General features: G+C 42.9%; 1 protein-coding gene across 4 annotated transcripts in view; it reads right to left on the bottom strand.

The window, feature by feature from the left end:
* Nucleotides 1–22,711, bottom strand: part of LOC149168517 (organic cation/carnitine transporter 7-like) — a 391,286-nt gene that overhangs the window by 291,355 nt on the left and 77,220 nt on the right. For 3 of the 4 annotated variants that reach the window (XR_016259749.1, XM_089428283.1, XM_089428282.1), the window contains one exon: nucleotides 8,735–9,003. The exons of the other annotated variant lie outside the window; for it this stretch is intronic. Coding sequence is in view for 2 of the 3 variants with exons in the window: in XM_089428283.1 (XP_089284409.1) it covers nucleotides 8,735–9,003 (269 nt within the window). In the remaining variant the exon portion in view is untranslated. The remainder of the gene's footprint in view (nucleotides 1–8,734; nucleotides 9,004–22,711) is intronic. 4 annotated transcript variants of the gene reach the window in all.

Here is a 22,711-nt window from a genome sequence, read left to right as displayed (position 1 = left end):
TCGCAATCGACTCCCCTTGTGTGAGCCCAGGAGGGGAACCTATACTACCCCGACAATAAACCAATCCCTAAGCCTGCATTTGTCAACCTGTGCCTCCACCAAACGTCTCAACTGGAGAGTCATCAGTGGGGAAGTCCCCAAGGGAAGGATCAAGAATCTGCTAAGGTACTGAAGAATAACCCTATGGTCGACCCTCTCTCTATCTCGGATCTGTTGATAAACCAGGCGAAGACCTATCTTTGCAAACCACAGGATATCCCCGGCTACCGCTATACCACCCTGTACCGTCCCGTGCCTTGTCTGTGTCAAGGCACCAGTCACTCCCCGCGTGTACTCAATGTGATGTAAGACACTCCTACTCCACAACACAATCCAACACACTACGTATACCACCATGCACCTCCATGTCCACCGGTAGTCCACTGCTCAACGCTAGATGCTCCCACACATTCCTGGATGTGATGGCCTGGAGTTGTGTCTCTACATTTCGAGCTACACCTGATCGGTATCATCACCTCCACCATCTCATCACTATACCCATCGATGAATGGATCTTCTCTCCAAATCCCCCGTGAGGGATCCGTGAAGTGAATCTCCCGATGTGTCAACAGTGATGCCACCATTGCTCTGCTCCTCTACATCCTTTGTGCCCCACACAAAAGTGAAGGGTCCTCTACATCCTTTGTTATTTTACTTAACAAGTTATTTACAATGTAAATACCGAAAATAAACACTAGTGCATGATCAACATATTACAGATCAGCAACTAAAAGAAACAGAAACAAACACACTGTTATGTAAAAATTATTTATTATTTTAATTTTAGGTTTATTATTTAATTTTAGGTTAATTAGACGAAAGGGCACGATCATAAGATCATGCCCTTTCCCCAAAGGGTGCCCATGGCGGTATATAAGCCAGGAACCCCCACTGTAAACAATCATCATCGGTCAATTAATTATTAATAAATATATATATATATATATATATATATCTGTGTATCAAAAAGGTTTATCACTTCATCTGGTACTTATGCCACCAACCATCAAGTACAATTCATAAAATTCAAATGGGGAGGTCAGAAGTACAAATTACACGGATTCCAAGCACCAGAGAATCAAATTGTATCATCATCTCAGATGATGAAGACAATTCGAAAAGGAGCACCCGCTTATGTAGTACAATGTCACCAATTAGAAATGTTATCTGCAAATATGATCAATGAAGAATCACTAGAGGTACAAGATCTAATTCAGAAGCATGAAAAAGTATTTCAAGACCTACCTATGAAGATGCCTCCTAATAGGGAAATTGAGCATACAATAGAAGTCAAAGAAGGGTTAGACCCCGTCAACATCAAGCCATACCGATATCCACATCACCAAAAAACAGAAATTGAGAGATTAATCCAAGACCTTTTAAAGTGTGGGATCATCTCGAAAAGTAAAAATCCTTACGCTGCTCCAATGGTATTTGTAAGAAAGAAGGATGGTTCATTCAGGATATGCATTGATTGTAGAGGATTGAACAAAATAACAATCAAAAACAAGTTCCCAATTCCCTTTATTGACGAAATGTTGGATGAGCTACATGGCGCAAAGTACTTCTCAAAGTTGGACTTAAGATCAGGCTACTATCAAATTAGAATCAGCTTGGAAGACATACCAAAAACGACATTCCGAACACACGAAGGTCACTATGAATTTAAAGTAATGCCATTTGGATTAACCAATGCACCAGCAACGTTTCAAGCAACTATGAACGAATTATTTCGTCCACATCTTAGGAAGTTTGTATTAGTATTCTTTGACGATATTCTAATTTACAGTAAAACTTGGAAAGAGCACTTGCAACATCTGGACAAAGTTCTTACACTACTAAAAGAACATCAATTTTATGCAAAAAATCCCAATGCACCTTTGGAAAGGAAGAAGTAGAATACCTTGGACACATTATATCCCATGAAGGCGTAAAGGTGGACCCTAATAAAATCAAGGCTATAAAGAATGGACCAAACCTGTCAATATATCCAAGCTAAGAGGGTTCTCAGGTTTGACTGGATATTACCGAAGGTTTATTAAAAACTATGCACATATAACCGCACCTCTGACAAATCTTTTTAAGAAGAATTCGTTTCTATGGGATGAGGAAGCAGGAAGGTGTTTTGAAAAATTAAAGGAAATTATGTCTAATGCTCCCGTATTAGCAACACCAGATTTTTCTAAACCATTTATCATTGAGTGTGATGCTTCCGGATTCGGTATGGTGCAGTACTAATGCAACAAGGGCATCCAATAGCTTTTGAAAGTAGGAAGCTCAACAAAAGAGGATGCCTCAAATCCACATATAACAAAGAGATGCTCACTATCATGCACGCACTAGCTAAGTGGAGGCAATATCTTTTGGGAAATAAGTTTTCCATTCGAACAGACCACAACAGTGTCCAGCATCTCCTTCAAAAAAAAACACTTTCCGAAGAACAACAAAAATGGATTGAAAAAATTGTCGCCTTTGACTTGGAAATACTACATAAAAGAGGAAAAGACAATGTAGTAGCAGATGCCCTATCCAGGAAAGATGAAGAACCAACACTACTTGCAATTTCGGTTGTTGTTCCTAAATGGCTTAACGAAATTCGAAGTGAGTATGCCAAGGATCCAGAAATAACAGCAATAATCAATAACCTTCCCAACAACTCAAAATTTGAGTGGAAGAATGATATCCTATGGTACAAGAGAAGAATCTATCTAAATACAAATTCCAAGTTTAAATTTAAGATACTCAAGGAGTCGCATGACTCACCGTCAGCTGGACATGTAGGATTCTTTAAGACGTACTACAATGCACGTCAATCCTTCTTTTCGAAGGGAATGAATCACGATATTCAAAAGTATGTAGCAGAATGTGACACATGTCAAAGGAATAAAAGTAAAAATATTACGACACCAGGATTACTTCACCCTTTAAACATTCCAAATCAGAAATGGGAAGAAATATGGACTTTATCGAAGGATTACCAGTATCTGAAGGCAAGGACAAGATTTTCGTAGTAGTCAACAGACTCACCAAATATGCTCACTTTATGGCAATAAAGAAATCATACTCAGCAGAAGAAATCGCTAAAATATTTTGCAAAATTATATACAAGTTACACGGTTTTCCGAAAGTTATTGTGAGTGATAGAGATGCCAAATTCAAGGGTAATTTCTGGAAGGAGTTGTTCAACCACATAGGAACCTACCTAAATATGAGTTCCGCTTATCACCCTCAAACAGATGGCCAAACAGAGGTTGTCAATAAATGTTTGGAGGCCTACCTACGTTGCTACGCTACAGAAAAACAAAATAAGTGGGCTCAATGGTTACATCTCGCTGAGTGGTGGTATAATTTTACTTATCACACGTCAGCAAAAATGACGCCATTTCAAGCTTTATATGGGTATAAACCCCCAAAATGGAAGGATCTAGTTGTTGTCCAGACAAATGTACCTGTTGTTAAAGATCAACTAGAAAAAACCCAAAAAATGGTCCAAATATTAAAAGAAAACTTGAATAATGCAAGGAATCATATGAAGCAAGAAGCAGACCGAAACAAAACCGAAAGAGAATTTGAAGTCGGAGAATGGGTGTTTGTCAAGCTCCAACCATACAAACAATTATCCTTAAAACAGAAAGGAAAAAACAAATTGGCACCAAAGTTCTATGGACCCTATTAGATCAACAAAAAGATTAGCCAAGTTGCATATGGTTTAAGCCTTCCAGAGACAAGTCGTGTTCACAACGTCTTCCATGTATCCTGCCTTAAAAGGGCACTAGGCAACAATCAATCAGCACAAACAACGCTTCCATCTCTGGATGATGAGGGAAGGGTCATTCTAAAACCAGAAGGTATTTTATCTACTAGAGAAAGAAAGCTTCGACATCGTACAATCAAGGAATATCTGATCAAGTGGAAGGACTTACTCGAAGAAGACGCTTCTTGGGAGAATGAATCATTTTGTCAACAACATCCGTCGTTACGTATGCTTTGAGGACAAAGCATTCTTTCGAGAGGAAGGCAATGTTATGTAAAAATTATTTATTATTTTAATTTTAGGTTTATTATTTAATTTTAGGTTAATTAGATGAAAGGGCACGATCATAAGATCATGCCCTTCCCCAAAGGGTGCCCATGGCGGTATATAAGCCAGGAACCCCCACTGTAAACAATCATCATCGATCAATTAATTATTAATAAATATAAATATATATATATATATATATATATATATATATCTGCGTATCAAAAAGGCTTATCACTTCACACACCATATGACACCATTATTTTTGGACTAATGTCCCCAGAAAAACCCAATTGGGAAAACCAATGCAGCTATCTGAGGGTTTTCTTATTAAACAATATCAGAGTACAATCTAGGTACCGAAACTGGCCTACCCAACAGAGAATTTCCTTGGCAGTAATACTTCTCAGTTTCTAACAAATCTCCTAGTTGAAACCCCGGATAAACCTTCCGACAGCTACTCAGCACACATCTACTCCAGAAACCCCACCGTCAACCTCTCACTCGACTGTGTCAGCCCCTCTCTGTCCCACAGTAGCCTTGCGTCACACAGGATGGGTCTGCATTAGACCTCTGGCCCTCTGTGTCAGCAACGCTGGCCTCATTGAGGCTCTGCGCAACTCCCGGTTGCCCCGGCGTGAGCCCTGGCTGTCTCTGCGTCACTCTCCCCAGCTACTGCGCTGCTCTCCCGGCACTATCTCTGTCTCTCTGTCCTCAATGCCCCTTAGCTGCAACTCCGATCACTAATTCTATCTCTCTTGGCAAACCTTCTCTAGAGAATAGAATGACTGATTACTCTGGTGTGTTCTCCAGGTGACCCTCAAGCCCCCTCTTATACTTTTTTCATTGACATATCAATGGCCGAGATTAAGTCCCTAATCAATGGCTAAAATTAGATCTGGCTTGATCCATGTCTTTTGGACCATTCTAACACAGTTTCAGATCAATACACATTAATATTTTATTTTCCCCAAGTTTAGACTTAGGGACTCCACTAAAAATATTAATTATTTTAATATCTCCTGAATTGTTTAGAATCTACCCAAACCCTTTCTAGGTATTGGAGATCTCGTGTGCCCCAACCTCTCCACCAAATTTCATGGCTAGAGCACATTCGATGCTACCCAAAATCAACACTCCCTCTTAGCGAGGATTGTTCTCTAGCAATACTCCTCACTGAGTATTACTTTGATCATCCAGCATCGGTCCCTGTGTTGATGCTAGGCCTGTTGCCCACCATCCTCTGCACTATTGTATCTTGTACTGCTGCCCATGGTTCTGCCACTGCCACAGCTACATCTGTACGACAGCTCCCTTTGTATCCATGCTTCTGTTGGTCCTTTCTCCCAGCACTGCATCTGCACTGCACCTCCTCTCATCATGCTGCATCGTGCTGCCCGCTGCTACACTGCAACTCAGTTATTGAGAAGCAAGTAACTGATCTCCTAATCTGACCTCCCTGTTGGGCTAGAGACACCCACTGATGCTGAAGCTCCCTCTGCCACTGACAAGTACTCCCTCTCTAACCTTTGCGTTGCTGCAACAACTCCCTGCATCAAGCACTATTGCACACCTCTCTGTGCCATCCTGCACTAGTGCAACACTCCTGTGCCTCTCGCACTGCTGCAGCCTGTTAGCCTCGCGCTATCTCAAGACTCCTGCACTGTAGCTCTCTCTGTCACTCCATCTGCATCTGTCTCTACCCGACTCAGCGGGTCCTGCTACTCCTCTTCAGGGCTCCTATAGCAAGGTCTAATCCAAGAGGCTGGGTACCTCGAGGATCCTACCCCTCATCACCTGTAGTCCATCTGACTACAACTTGATGTCTCCCCACTTCCGCTCAAGTGGTGTGTGTGCACTCATGGCACAATCATGGTCTGTGAAAACTTCCCTCTCTGCCTGTGTTGGCGCTGCCTTAGTCTCGGAATACTCTTCCTTACTCTTCTTCCTTGGACACTAGGTCACATAATGACCCAACTCCCCACAGTGGAAGCACTTGATCTTGGAGAGATCTTTCTTCTTCCGCTTCTCTTGCTTTCCCTCAGATGCTAGGGCCACATCTTCCTCCTCCTGCTTGACTTTCATCCCCTTGTTGCTACTTCCTGTCTTCGACTGTCGTCTAATCTATTCCTGGCGAAAAGTTGCCATCATCTCATCCCAAGGTGGGAGAGTCCCTCTGCCCAGTATACTCTGGACAAATACCTCCCAGTCTTCTGAGAAAGCATTCAAGGTTGTCCTCACGATCAACTCCTGATCCAGTGTCGCTTCTATAGCAGTCAACTGATCTCGGATCTCATTCAGTCCTCTGAGGAACGTGTCAATCGGCTCTCCCTTCTTCATCTGATACGACCTCAACTGGTTCTCAAGTAGCATTCTTTTCTGCACAAAAGTATGCTAGTATAATTTCTTGAGAGCCTCCCACATCTCAAATGTCATTTCCTTCTCGGCTATGTGTGGTACTACATGATCCTTGACCCCGTCAAGGATGATGCTCTTGGCCCTCGCCATTGCTTCCTCGTACTTGTCATTATCATTGGGGTCGAATGGGATAGCTATTACCTTCAAGGCTAAGTTCCTGACACGATTCCTGTCAAGTACAGATAAGATTCTGGCCTTCCAGACTGTGAAGTTCGACATTACGTCCAGTCTATCCTGGTCTCTTACTCCATGTAGTGCCATGATGCTCCTCTACTTCCCTCCTCAAAGTTCTCTGTTCGACTCCTCTGAATCTCTATTTCCCGTCTGGAAGTTATCTTTTGGACTCCCTCTGAGTCATGATTTCCTTCCTAGAAACCCTTTTGCCACTGTCGAGATGCCCCCCACTCTAATCGTCTTGTGCAACTGCACCACTAATCCAGGTTCCTCGGCTAGAAACCCTTGGTAGCAGCTCCTCTGGCCTTGCTTTGTCAGGTACTACTCTGACTACAGTACCTCACCAGCTCCACTTTGCAATATTCCCGCAACCTTCTAAACCCCAGCAACCTGAAGGTGAGAGCTCCTAGGCTTTGCACAATCCCGGCACCAGCAACCCGACCTCCTCAACCAACTGCATCAGCCCTCCCAGCTACTGCGTAGCTCTGCGTGAGGCTCCTTTTTGCCTTCTTTAGTCTCTGCGCTACCTTTTCCCGGCTCACCCTTGATGACGCAAGCACTGCGTCACCCTTGTTGTTGCTCTACTAGAAACAGCTTTGGGTCACCTCGGGATAGTTGTTTCTATTGCTATTGCTCCACTTGGCTGATGTCCTTAGTCCTCCTATGATCTGCAATCATGCTCTGATACTATGTTGAAGTTTCTAAGTTTACCTAGTTAGAAACCCTCCATGCATTTTATCTTATTTATTCCTACCTACTTGTTATTTTACTTAACAAGTTATTTACAATGTAAATACTGAAAATAAACACTAGTGCATGCTCAACATATTACAGATCAGCAGCTAAAATAAGCATAAACAAACACACCATATGACACCATTATTTTTGGACTAATGTCGCCGGAGAAACCCAATGTGGGAAAACCAGTGCAGCTATCTGAGAGTTTTCTTATTAAGCAATATCAGAGTAAAATCTGGGTGTTGAAACTGTTCTACCCAACAGAGAATTTCCTTGACAGTAATACTTCTCAGTTTCTGACAAATCTCCTAGCTAAAACCCCAGATAAACCTCCCGACAACTACTCAGCACAAATCTACTCCAGAAACCCCAACATCAACCTCTTTGCACTGTGTCAGCCCCTCTCTGTTCCACGCTGGCCCTGCGTCACCCTAGATGGGTCTGCATTAGCCTTATGAGGCCTTGCGTCAGCCCTCTGGCCCTCTGTGTCAACAACACTGGCCTCCCTGAGGTTCTGTGCAGCTCTCGGCTGCCCCTGCGTGAAACCTGGTTGTCTCTGCGTCACTCTCCCCGGCTACTGCACTGCTCTCTCGGCACTATCTCTGCCTCTTTGTCTCTCTGTCCTCAATGCCCGTCAGCTGCAACTCCAATCACTAATTCTATCTCTCTTAGCAAACCCTGCTCTAAAGAATAGAATTATTGATCACTCTGATGTGTTCTCCCAGTGACCTCAAGCCCCCTCTTATACTTTTCTCATTGATATATCAACGGCCGAGATTGAGTCCCTAATCAAAGGCTAAGATTAGATCTGGCTTGATCCATGTCTTTAGGACCATTCTAACACAATTTCATATTAATACACATTAATATTTTATTTTCCCCAAGTTTAGACTTAGGGACTCCATTAAAAATATTAATTAGTTTAATATCTCTTGAACTTTTTAAAATTTGCTCAAACCTTTTTGGGTATTGGAGATCTCATGTGCCCCAACCTCTCCACTAAATTTCATGGCTAGAGCACATCCGATGCTACCCCAAATCAACATTATGTATGGATGACGAAATAATCCCATTTAAAAGCAGTTAATTCATAAAATATAACTATAATTACCAAAAATAAAAAGCGATAGTTGAGCTGTGCGATTGGAAATGCACCTAAGAAAGGCCGTGAGTTCAAATATTAACTGTCCATTACATTTTAAATCTCAAGCTTTGGAAATTTGAATGATAATTTTTGGAAAAAATTACAAGTTAGCTTTATATGCATAAGTGTTTCCCTCAACCAATTTTTGGCCACATGTAAAACTAATAATATCAGTAACATTGTAAAAAGAAAGAATATACCTTCTTCCTTTTGAATCTGAAATTACGCCCCATAAGAGTGCACCCACCATCATACCCACAAATACTACACTCGTTAGCATACTTTCTTGATGAGGAGACAATCCCCACTCAGAATGAATTGCTGGTCCTATAAATGAAAGTAACATCATCTCCATTGCTTCAGCAACTGAACCTATCCCAGCATATGCCAACAAAAGCAATTGGAATTTCCCAAAGCCCACAGCCAAAAATGCGTCATCCACAGAAAATACCTTATTGTCATCTTCCATCTGCAAACCATTAACATTAAGCCAGAATTATTGGGCATGTGGCACATATATACAAACAATCATATACGCAGGAATCTTAATTTCAAGAAAGATTTAAACAAACAGTAAATACGGTAAGAAAACCTCCCAACTCATAATAGAAAAGATTGCAGAAAAAGGGACAAAAGATTCTTTTGATTGTGATACCTAAAGCAGCAGTTAAAAACATTGTCTGTATGTGTCAGTGAGAAACCATTTACACACTGGCAAAACCAGCATCAACATCTCACCATATCAAACCAGTAGAAACCCAGCTATATGCTTGTCTTAGAAATCCCTTACGCATGATTTTCAGAGACACCTCATGGCCAGGAAATAGGAGTTAAAAACATAGTGCCTGCACATTCCTATGCAGAAAAGAAACCCAAATAGCCTACACAATTTCAAAGTAATTAACACTCATAAATAGAAATAGACACCAGATTTACCTAGACATTGCAACTCAGCAAATGATCTGCCAACAGATTGTGTCTAGAGACCCTCCCAGTAAAATTTAAACATTTCTTAGAAATTGGATAACAGTTTTGTATAGATTACCTCCCTCTTGTGCACCTCTCGTATCCCTTTTAGTCATAAGATGAACAAGCTACTTCCTTGGCTGTCTCATGGCCGTATATTGTTTGCCCAACAAATTGTGACCTGATATAATTTGCACTACCACAAAATGTGTCCATCCATCATATTTGCAATGTACAAGCAATGCCTTTTTCTACAAGGTTTAATATCCCTACTTACCAACAGAAGCTTCCAATAGTAATACTAATCAGTATTATCTCTAAAATAGGGTGTTCTATGTTTCCCAATTTAATATTTTGCACGTTTGTCCTAATTTAGATAAGCATTACGTTTGACTTCAATTGTTATATGTACTTATTTGTGAAGGAACGCTTACTAAATAAACTCTCTTCTTCAATCCGATTCAAAAGTTCATAACATGATTCAGAGAGGAATTGTTTGTAATGAACACAATTATAAAGGGCAATCAAAATGCCCTCCGTGACCAATTTCTATATCTCTTTAGATGAGCACTTCAGGAAACAAATGTTTAAGTGGAAACATAAGAGTGAGTTTTTTAAGAGGAAGCTATTTTCTTACTATGAATAATTTCCAAGAACTATAAAGGCCTATCTGGGACCCTGGCATCTTTAAACTAGCGAGTCTTACAGGCCAAGAAATTGTATTAAATGCTTCAACATTGACTACAGAACTTTGGGGCTACATTCAAAAAACTTGCCCATAAGTGAGACGTGTATTATACTATTAACCTCTAGGCATGGGCTCACCAGTACAACAAAGCTTTTATTTGGTTGTGAGACTGATTTCGATTAGGCTCTAAAATCCTTACTTATAATAAGTGGGTATATAGAGCCATAGTAAATTAAGGCTAAGACGGCCCTATAGAAGACTAGGAGTCTTGCTAAATGAGTAATTACTTGAGGCATTTAATGCCAATTTTGTATTTAGGATCCTAGATGGTTTTGGTGAGAAACGAAATGTATTGCAGTAAAGCACCTTTGATCTTGACACTAGTACCCCCATTTCCGACATTAATGCCCTCTATTTGGTTTTAAAAAATGAAGTTTCGATAATAAAGTGGTACAACAGCCAACTTTCACATGGAAAGGGCCCACAATATGTCAGTCTGACTGTGATGTTCCCACTTAGCAATTTTTGCTAAGAAATACATTTTTGCACAATTTTGACATTTTGACATGTTTGACTTAGGAAAAAGTGGGTTAGGAGGACCCCACTTGACATTTTGATAAAAGAAGGGTCCAAACATAAGAAAAAAAGGCAAATTAAAAGGTTAGTGGAATGTGGGGGCCACTCCAAGAGGGAATTCGCACCCCTTAGGAGAACTTGCACTTGTGGGAAGGAAGAGAGAAGGGAGTTCAATTTGTGGAACCCACATGGGGAGAGGAGGAGCAGCAAGGATAAATAGAGGGTGAGGACCTCATTTTGGAACTTTTGGCCAAATTCAGAATTGAACCCTTGTTAGCTTGAGCCGTTGAGCCAGGTCAACATGTGCTGTTCAGCACAAGAGGTCTCCGGGCAGGTATCTCACCTCCTTCTTCGGTGGACTTCGAGTGCCACCCTAGGGCAGCCTCTTGCTACATTTCAGTGCTGTTCCGGGAGGATCTACAGGTGTATTCAGCCATCATTTGGAGCAAACTGGGCGCAGAAGAAGAAGCACGCATCCTTGGCAGAAATAGTTGCAGGGCATATAGGTTGTTGGACTTTTCAGAGGGTGATTGCGTTGTTATTTGCCAGAGTTTTTGGGCGTTTTGCAAGTCTAAAGTGAAGGGAGTTTGGAGGGGGTTTTCTGGTGCTTTTTGGTAGTGTGCAAAGGGTTACGGGTTGGACCTGCGCATGGTGTAAAGCTGTGGGATTTGGGGAGAGATACTGTCGGGATTTGGAGGTATTGCTAGAGGAATTTGCAGGGAATCTTTTAGAGGGATTTCCAGAAGGGATTTAGGCTTGCAAGTAGCATTCTTCCTTCAGTTGTGCGTACACCAGGCAGAGAAAGGAGTGAACACTTTTGGGGCTTTCCAGACTAGGTGAAAGTAGGCCAACCCCTTGCTGGGTCTTTGTGGGTTTGAGGTGTAGAGGTTGTTGTTGATTTTGCTGAATTTCCTGAGAAGTTTGGAGGGCTAAATCAGCAGTTCATTTCCAGCAGTTGCAGAAGTTATTTCTAGTTGGGCGCAGTCCATGCAGCAGAGCCATTTTCAGCACTTGGGTGCCTTCATCTCCACCTAGGTTTTTGCCTTGCTTGTTGTAGCAAGCCCAGGTTCATCTATCTCCATATATTTTTACTCCATCTTGTTCTATTAATAAAATGGCTCAACTTGGCGCAGTTTCTGGTGTTTTACATTATTGTTCATGCATGGGTTAAAATTTGGTATTGCATGCTGGTATTTTCTATTGTTATCATTGTTATTTCTTGTTAGGGATATTACAGTGATATCAGAGCTAAGTTGTACGAAGCATCAAAGTACGTTTAGAAACGTCACCTCCCAAAAATAGAAACGTTGGTCGAAACATCAACCGAAACGTCATATATATATATATATATAAAGAAATTTATAAATAAGTGAATAACACATTATCTCGCAAGAAAAAAGGAAATAAGACCCATAGATGACAATTTAGAAGGAAAACCAAGTCTACATTAACTCATAGATGATTACATGATGGTCGAGTTTCGGAGTTTTGACTATCGGTGTGGCTCAAAACGTCGAGTTCCTAGAAGTTTCATGCAACATAGTATCAGAGCCTTGATCTTGGCCCAGATGTGGAAGAAAACCCTTATATGACCCCAGAAGACAGACAAAATATTTCTTATTGAAGGCAGAGGTACAGGAAAAGAGAAAGGGAGTTAGAAATTACCACAGATACGGAGGTTCTTGAGTGGGAAACAAAAGAAACAAGAATGGGGGGCAAAGAGGACGCAGCTTTCTAGAGCCTCTTGAAGGCTTTGAATGATCTGGCAAAGGGGTAGAAAGAGATGTTGGAGGAGATTGAGCAGCAGAATCGTAACAGGCAATGTTGCACGAAGCGGGAGCGAAGCGGAAGCGCGGAGCGCGGAAGCGTCATTTTCCAAAAATCTAGGAAGCGAAGCGTCCGCGGAAGCGTCTGCTATATATATATATTTTTTTATATTTTTTTGCATTTATACTCAAACCAAACATCCCAAATACCAAATTAATTGTAGAAGACATGAAAACATGCATATTTTTGCATAAATCAAGATAGATATGGCATCCATGATTCCATTGTAGTTACTAGTATGTACAACAATCATCTATATTCTAGCTATTACAAACATACATCAAATTTTTAAGCATATTATAAAACATAAAACATTTAAGCATATTATAAAACATAAAACATAGAGCATATTATGATTTATCTAGCAAGTGAGCAACTGTCAACATTTGTCATGTCCAAAATTCAAATAATAATGTTTACAAAATATGTCACTTGGTCACCGCCAAGCCAAAAAGGTTCAAAATTCAAATTCACAAGTCTACAAGTCTAATGAGTAATCTATGACAAAAAGAAGTAGATTGTGAATATATCTACTAATCTCTCCTCCTTCCACCACGAATAGAACGTGATGGCGGGCCTCCACGTGGTGGCAATGAAGAAGATGGTCCCTGTGTAAGTCGTGGCACTGGAACTGATGAAGAAGAACCCCCTGCCGTTGGTGTTGAACCATGGAACCTAGAAACCAAGGGACCAGATGGGGGTGGGGGTGGTGGCATATCAACACCCGTGTCATCATCCTAGAATCGCTCAAAAAATTCATGCAAAAAAAAAACACTAGTTAACAAAAAAATTAAAAACATGAATTAGAGAAATGCTTTATAAGGGAAAATTGGAAAATTCATACCACAATGGACATACCTGGATAAGAGAATCCTCTAATTGCTCTAGTCGCAACACTCCATCCTCCAAATTGGGCTCCTCTGGATTCTTGTCCCAAGTCAACAAGTCTTTATTAGACTTTGCATCTTCACAGTAATGGGACAACAATCGCAAGTTGTAATGAACATAAACCAAGCTCTCTGCCCGGTCTAAATTCAACCTGTTCCTTTTAACACTGTGGATGAAAGAATAAGAGCTCCAACACCTCTCTGCAGAAGAAGTGTTTACCACCTGTGATAGCACCCGCAATGCCAAACTCTGTAGAAGTGGAGTAGGCCCTCCATGCATGTTCCACCACTCAAGAGCAGAAAAATGCTCTCGATCTTGAATTGCATGCATGCTCCCAAATGGACCAGTGTTGCTCGTATAGTTGCTCACCTGTCTCCGTACCAATGCAGCCTCCTCATTATCAGGGATTAATCTACTCAATGCAGCCATATATTTTTCGTGAACCTCTTTATCTTGGTGTGGTTTTTTCCTGACTCCCCCCCCAGGTGCTGGTTTTGAAAGCCATGATGGATGATAGTATTTAGGTGTCAAAACATATGCTAATGCATGCAATGGAACATTTAGCATATCCCATCGTTTTTCCACCTCTTCACGAATATAATTGTACAAGGTGGTATCTCTAGGCTCAACAATGTCTTTAATCTGCCCCAACATGCTATCCATTTGCTCATACACCTCCCCAATTACTGGTCGATCTGAATCTGCAAACTTGATCATGTAATAAATTGGTTTGGTGAATTGCAAAACATATTTAACCTGTGACCAAAAGTAACTGTCAAGAACAGTGTCCTTGACTTCATTAGCACCATCTGTGTCAGTGTTAATTTCATCCCATGTTTCAGCACACACCAGATTAGTTAAAGCTTGTCTCACCCTCACTAGCCGCCTAAAGGTGAGGTAATAACTAGCAAATCTTGTCTTTGCAATTTTAAGCAATTGCAACTTGGAGTAAGTGCCATAGAAGTAGTTTACCCTTGTATGCCCTGTGATGAATTTAATGAGCTGCTTCCCTTTCCTGTAAACCTCAGCAATCCACCCACAATCTTTGTGTTTCACAATATCATGCATCAAAAGGTTCAATGTGTGAACCAGGCACCCAGACCAAAAGATGTGTGGATGAGTACGCTCAATAATTTTTCCTGCTAACTTACAATTTGCTGCATTATCTGTGATCACTTGAACCACATTATTCGGACCAACATCTTTGATTGATTTCAATAGGAGATCTGCAATGTTTGGTGCAGTTGCACTGATGGAGGAGGAGTCATGAGATGCAATAAATACTGCACCACTAGAAGAAACACCAAGAACATTTATCAAATGTTGGTTTCTAATATTTGTCCACCCATCTGATACAATGGATACCCCAGAATCCACCCACTCATGTGTAAAACGTGTCAAAGCTCTTTGAACCTTAGCTTTTTCTCTTTCTAATAACACTGTTCTAGCTTTCTCATAGTTGGGGGCCTTGTATCCTTTTGGGGCTTCATTGATGGCCTTTACCATTTCATGCCAATAGGGAGAGCGAAGCACATTGAATGGTACACCGCAAGCACAAAGAAAACGGACTATCTTTCCATCCACATCATCCCTCCCAGCAACATTAAGGAAATCCCCTATTGTTTTTCTACCTCCAGAGGTTGCAAAAGTACCATGAGGAGATGGGCAACTACCAAATTTAGAGGTTGCACTTGATTCAGAATGAGTTTTTTGTTTCTTGTTTTTTCGTTGTGCAGCCATCTCTATTTTGATGTATTTTTGTCTTTGTTCACTTGAAATGTTTGGGCAAATGGTTACCCCCACAGAACCCTTTTTTTCATCACTGTCTAGCACCCCACAAAGATGCCTCCTCAGACGGGTATATGAACCCGTATATGGTTTTCCTCCATGACAACCATGAGGGCACATCCATTTGTAAGATCCACCACCCTTTCCCCCTTCAAGTTTGGTCACATAGTTCCACAAGGGATTTGATGTACCTTTCCCATCTTGTGCTTCAGTGTCCTCTTCAAGTTCATCCCCTTCCTCTTCAAACCCTTCCTCCTCATCATACATTGGGTCACTACTATTAGGACCAAGTTCATCCCCTTCCTCTTCCCCTCTATTCCTCACCCTTGCCATCATTAAAACCAAGAGTGGAATGATACATAGAAGCCAAAAGAACACCATCTTGGAATATGGATATAGGTGGTGGACAACCTGTAAATAAAGGAGCAAGTAGAAACAATGGGAAAGAGTAGGAGAGGGAGGAGAAAAATACATTTTTTTTTCAAAAAAACAAGGGAGTTTGGGGTTTGAACTTACCTCTTTAGCTCTTGTAGATGAAGTCCTCCAAGCTCTTGCTCCAAGCTCCTCCTCCTTCTCCTAGCTCCTCCTTTTCACTCCTCCAAGCTCTCCTCTCTTCTCCTCTCCTTTCCTCTCTTCTCTTCTCCTCTCCTCTCTTCTCTTCTCCAACTCTCATAAACTCAAAGTGAGAAAATGAGAAGAGAATGGGGGCTTTATTCTTTTCTAAAGTCACCCTAAACTCACCCTAAACTCACCCTAACCCACCCCCTCATGCTAGTTAAGTTAAATTTTAAAAGAAATTAAAAAAAAAATACGTTTAATTCGCTGCCTCCGCGGGTTGCGTGCGGGTTGCGCCTGGGTGGCGTGCGGGTGGCGTGCGCTTCCGGGCAGGTTGCGTGGCGCCACCCCTTGCCCGAATCGCCTCCCGAACTGCGATTCCGGGGGGCCGCAACCTCAAATGGCAGGAATCGTTTTTTTAACCCGGAATCGCGCCACCTCAAAAACGGAATCGCGCTTCCTGTGGGGATTCCGGATCGATTCCGTACGATTCGCGATTCTGCCTTTGGATCCGGGGGGGGGGGGGGGGGCGATTCCTGCAACACTGGTAACAGGGGCATCCATAGGGATTTCATAGGAGGAGAGAGCTCAGGTGCATCTCATCAGTTCGACCACCATTCCCCTACGAGCCACCCTCACATTTATAGTGGGCCAACTAGTTCTACCATACCCACGTTCTTGGCTCCAGGTGTTGGGGAGCTGCAGGGTCAGTACGAGATTCCTATGGGGGAGTACTTTTGTGAGTGGCAATCCTAAGGGGAGGAGTTTCGAGCTGCCTTGAGTTTCAAGGATTATTGCCTACTCAAGCAAGGCAATAAGGGCAAGGGAGTGGGAGATTCATACACGCAGAGCTTAGACCTACAGCATACTTTTGGGAGGTTGTACCTTCCCACATTTGATGGGTCTTCCAAGTACATCGCTAACCCATGGGTGGAGAAACTAGACACATATTTTCAGCTTAATCAAATGACAGAGGTGGAAGCCATTAAAATGGCTACCATGCACTAAGAGGGGGAGGCCCATGATTGGTGGTTCCATGGACTATCTACACTAGGGCATGTTAGTGTGCCTCTTATGAGGAATTCACACAGAGGTTGTGGAGCACTTTGACAGGATGGACCCTGAGGCACACTTCAGAGAGATGTCCCAGCTCAAGTAGACAAGCAACCCAGAGCATTACATAGAAAGTTCTCAAGGGTGTCAGTGACAAGTACAAGACTTGTGGGAGCCAGGAGAGTTTCTTTATTTGTAGAGGGCTTAGTTGAGCCCTTGCGTGGGCTAGTGAGGTCGAGCAGACTTGCTACTCTCCAGGACACAATGAATCGTACCTGGGATCTGCAGGACGCAATCCCTGAGACCAGGGCACCAGTACCAACTCGGCCCACTTTTCCACAAAGAGGCAGAGACACCGGACCCCCACCACAAAGGGAGATTCAGGTGCATGGGCAGTTGGATGAGGAGACTAGGAGAGACCTCCGAAGGAGGAAGTTGTGCTTAACTTGTCAGGAGCCATGTGCATTAGGGCATCGGTGCACCAAGGGCAAGGCCCACTATATAGAGGTGTACTCAAACAGCGAGCCAGAGGGTGATCCCGAGCAGGAGGCAGATGGAGGAGACAGTAAGCTGCAGACTATTGGAGGTGGAGGAGGAGGCCCACCACCCCCACCTAGAGAAGACCATTTCGACCCATTGGAGCAGCCATTACTTCCCTGAGGGGAGTCCCCAAGTATTTGACATTGAGGATTGGAGGCACAGTGAAGCGACAACGTGTGGCAGTGTTAGTGGACAGTGGGGCTACCCACAACTTTATTGATGTGTAGATGGTGGAGCGGAGAGGTATACACACGGAGGGCTTTGAGGGTTTTTCAGTTATGATACCAGGAGACAGGACCATGCAGTGTACCAAATATGTCCCTAGTCTAACTGTGACTATGGGAAATTATTCAATGACCACTCATTTCTTTGTCGTCGAGGTGCCAGACACCAACGTGGTTATGGGTGTCCAGTGGCTCTATTCCTTGGGGCGAGTCATTATTGATTGGAGGAAGCTAGAGATGGAGTTCACGAGACAAGATGGGAAGTTGGTGTTGTTGAGGGGCATGTGCTCGTGTCCACCATAGGTAGTGTCAACTCAGACATATAGAGTGGGTAGTAGAGCTCAGGATCTCAGAGGAAAGGACTTAGCTGCGACCATTGCATCCAGACATTCAGGCAATATTGGACAGGTACCTAGTAGTATTTGGAGACATCCCTCCAGGTTGGCCACCGAACAGGGGATTTGAGCACATGATTGAGTTAGAGAAGGGAGTAAATGTAGTCATCACCACACCTTACAAACATCCCAAGGCTTATCAGGACGAGATCAAGATGGCCATAAGTGATTTGCTGGCTTTGGGGCACATTACGCCCAGTTCTAGTCCCTTCACTTCTTCGATGATGCTGATGAAGAAAAAGGATGGGACCCTCCAAATGTGAATTGATTACAGGGCCCTAAATAAGAAGACGTTGAAGAACCAATACCCGGTTTCACGCATAGATGAGTTAATGGATGAGCTTAGAGGAGCTAAATACTTCCCTAAGATAGATCTGCGCTCGAGATACCATCAGATTCGGGTGTGGGAGCAAGACATCCCAAAGATAGTTTTTTGGTGCCACTATGGGCACTTTGAGTTCTTGGTGATGCCCTTCCACCTAACCAATCCCCAATTATCTTCCAGTCTTGCATGAACCATGTGTTCCACAAGCAACTTCGTAGATTTATGCTGGTATTCTTTGATGACATCCTGACTTACAATAGGACTTGGGAGGAGCCCCTGAGGCACTTGGAGGAGGTGCTACCTATTCTTGAGTAGCAGTTGTACACAAAGGTATCCAAATGCAATTTTGGACTGACAAAGATGTTGTACCTTGGCCATGTGATCAGTGAGGATGGGGTGTGTGTACACCAAGAGAAGATCAGGGCCATTTTGGATTGGCCTACGCCACAGAATGTGACAAAGAAACGGGGATTTTTGGGTATTTGCACCTACTACAGGAAGTTCGTGAGGGGGTTTTCACAGTTGGTAGCACCCCTCACAAATTTGACCAAGAAAGGGGGTTTCGAGTGGACTGATGTGGCACAGAGGGCCTTTGAGCGCCTCAAGAGGGTTATGAGCGGTTGCCTAGTGTTAGCCTTGCCAGATTTTACACATCGTTTTGTCTTGGAGTGTGACGCATCTGGAGAGAGTATTGGGTTTGTTTTGATGCAGGGAGGCCATCCTATAGCTTTTCAGAGTCGAAATCTCCTTCCTCATGAGAGGTTGTATGCTATATATGACAAGGAGATGTTGGCCATTATGCACACATTGGCCAAGTTCTGCCAGTACTTGGTGGGAAATAGATTCAGAGTGAAGACTGACAATAACAGCCTTCAATTCTTTTTGGAGCAGAAGGAGCTCAATGAGAGGCAGAAAAATTGCGTCAGTAAGATCCACGCTTATGACTTCGGCATAGAGAATGTTAAGGGCAAGCAAAACGTCGTAGCTAATGCTCTATGCAGGAGGCCCGCAACACTCTCCCTTATGATTATTTGTCAGGATTGGAGAGCGCAGTTGTTAGTGTTGATTTGGGGTAGCATCGGATGTGCTCTATGCCTCAAATTTTGCAGGGAGGCTTGGGCACATGCATTCCAAAGAACCCAGAAACCGTTTTGGGAAATTCCACCCAGAGACGATTTTATTAAAATAATTAATATTTTTAATAGGGTTCATAAGTCTAAACTTAAGGAAAATTAAAATATTAATGGGTATTAATCTAATTGTAGGTGAATCTTCTAGATAAAGACAGAGGTCAAGTCAAAACGATTTGAGCCTTTGATTAGGAGTTAATCTATGACGTTGGTTATCCAACAGGAAGATATAATAAGGGGCTTGAGGGTCATTTGGAAAACACACCAAGAGAGATCAAGAAATCGATTTTCTGAAGTGAGAACTTCTCAGGGGGAAAATTTGAATGACAAGATTTCTTGCAGTTGAGGGGCAGGCACAGCAACTTCCAGAGAGAGAGATTCTCAGCAGGAAAATCATCAGCAGAGAGAGGCAGAGAGTGATCCAGTAGCCTTGATGCAGGGCCTGAAGAGCCACGAAGAAGTAGCGCAGAGGGAGAAAGAGAAAGTCGACAATTAGAGCAGAGAGTCAGTTTTAGTAGTCGGAAGTCGAGGTGTGAGATCGAGAGGCTGAGAGCAGTGACTCTGGGCTACTGATCAATTCCCTAGTTGAGTGACGATGTGCCTAAGAGGGTTGATGCTGGGATAGCGTAGAGGCAGCGCAGAGACAACGCGAGGCGAGCCAGGGGCACCTCATCCAGCAGCCGGAACAGCGAGGACTTTATTCTCAATGATTGTGTGAGGTAATGTCACTAAGCTTCTGCCAGTATTTCTCTCTGTAACTGAATCACCCTTTGAAGTATTCAACGATGTATTCAGAATTTTCTACTGCTTAATAATAATAAACCCTCAGAGTTGCTGCACCAATTTTCCCACATTGGGTTTTTCAGGGCACATTTGTCCAAAAATAACGGTGTCCTATGTGTTTGTACTTACTTGCTCAGTTTCTATGTTTCAAAATCATATTTAATTTGGTGTAAGCTGCTTCAATAATTTACTTCAATATTTCAAGAAGAAATCTGAAATAAGTTTGTAATGTAATTTACGATCTAGGTGAAGTAGATCCAGCGAGTTGCAGTACGATTCCTGAGATTGTTACATCTAGGAATTTTCACATGGTATCAGAGTTGTTGATGTGAAACAAGAAGAGCATTTCTAGCACTGAAGCAAGGGCCAACTTGTTGCAACAAGCAATAGTTTGAATCCCCTGAGGGATTGCGCAATTTTAGCCAGGAGGGCTATATGTTCGTGGGTGTCTCTCTCGGAGTGAGCCGACAGAGAGATAAGACTCCCGAATCGAGAATTTGCCAAGGCAGAGGGAACCACGCAGAGCATCAGCGCAGAGCTAGAGGGACGTAGTTTTCTGCAAGCTAAGAGCAGGGCAGAAAAGTCGTTGAAAGAAGGAAGCAGATAGCATAGAGAGGGAATACTTCCCCAGTAATTTCTTGCCAAGGAAATCAATATTTCTCATTTTCTAGGTAGCAGAGGAGCAGCAAACTTACCAGCTCCATCAAGGAGTGCGTAAGCCATTCTAGAAGCTATGCAATAGGGAGAAAGAGGGAGTTGTTCGACAGTTTTCAGAGGATATGGCAACCAGTGGCTTGAGGGATCAGGGCAGGTTGGACGAAGCTTCCAACTATGTCATCTGGAAGGCTAGAACGTCTTTTCTTCTAGATGAGCATGCCCTCAAGACATATGTTGATAGTGTGGTAGCTGAACCTACGGATGCAGATCCGCTAAAGAAGTACAAGGCTGAGATGGCAAAGACCAAGAGGATGATCCTGGATGGAGTCAAGGATAACGTGGTGTTCCACGTTGCTAACAGAACAACTGCTAAGGAGATGTGGGATACTTTGGCCACATTGTATCAGGGATCTTTCGAGCAGCGAAAAATGTACATGGAACAGAAGTTGAGATCTATGTAGATGCAGAACGGAGAACGTGTGGATCCATTCCTCACGAAGTTGAAGGAGACCCGTGATGAATTGTTGGCTGCGGGGCATACACCTCAGGATTCGGAGTTAGTGAAACTGGCCCTAAATTTTCTCTCAAACGAATGGCAAGTCTTTGTCCAAAGTATCCTGGGCAGAGCAACATCGCATAATTGGCGATGAGATGTGGACAGATCTAAAACAAGAAGAGCTGAGGAGAGACCTGGTCAAGGTCAAACTTGACGGAAGCAGCAGCAGCAGTGGGTCGAAGCCCAAAGGCGAGGAGAAGAATGCAACCCTTTCATAAAAGGGGCAGCAGGGGCAACAAAGACGAAAGAAGGACGTCTCCAAGGTGAAGTGTTTCACATGTGGCAAGATGGGCCACTATGCATCCCAGTGTCCCTTGAAGAAAAAGGACAAGGATGAGAAGCATGATCCTAAGGTTGCAACCGCAAAGATTGAACAGGAGGAGTTTGCCATGACAGCCAAGATACCTCCAAGAGGGAGGTGCGTTGATTTAGAAATGTAGTTCGATAGAGCTACAGATGGGCAAGATCCTTGAGGAGCCCACCTCTTGGATCATCACCTTACTGCAGGAGCCCATGATCAGTAGTAGCAGAATGGAGGAGTTATCAATTGGTGCCATGGAGTGTTGATTCGACAGATGCAGTAGTTAGCAGCGCAGAGCAGAGAGGCAGCAGTGCATGCAGGCACAGTGCAGAGCTTCAGCAGCGCAGTGGCTTCAAAAGACAACATGGGACTAACAGTAGTCAAGCTTTCAGCACCGAGGTGTATCCACTAGATACTTGTCCAGTTTTGGGCACTTTCAATTGCTTCTCTCAACAATTGAGTTGCATGTAATATTCCAAAATCGCTTGTCCTCCAGCAATGTCTGAACAAGCACCTCCTCTGTCTGTTGATCACCACTATCACCATCAATGATACCAGGGTCCCAAATGTGCCACTGAGTCATCCTAGGTCCCTGCACTGTCCTGACATGAAGGAATCCCTCAATACCAGGATCCCAATCCATCTTCTCCCACCTGAAGCTCCCCTCACTCCACTGACTATCATGTCTGGTATATGTAAAAATTTCTGATTTCCCACCCCGGTTTTCAGTTTCACCTTATCTCTCCCATGTAGTTAAATGCCCTTTCCCATATCCATACATTTAACAACTGAAAATAATTATTTTTTTTTGCTAAAAACACAAATTCTGGAAATTTTATAGAATGTTGGAAAATGCAGAAATAAAAATCAGCAGGTACAAACAGCGATTTAAAACATTTGAACACAGTGATTTTTGGTCAATGTG

Source organism: Pinus tabuliformis, chromosome 4_2, assembly GCF_031772625.1.
Source record: "Pinus tabuliformis cultivar Carrire ecotype Pingquan chromosome 4_2, CPIR1, whole genome shotgun sequence".
In the NCBI taxonomy this organism is placed as follows: domain Eukaryota; kingdom Viridiplantae; phylum Streptophyta; class Pinopsida; order Pinales; family Pinaceae; genus Pinus; species Pinus tabuliformis.
Note: the sequence above shows the minus strand (reverse complement) of the source record. Positions and strands in the feature narration are given on the sequence as shown.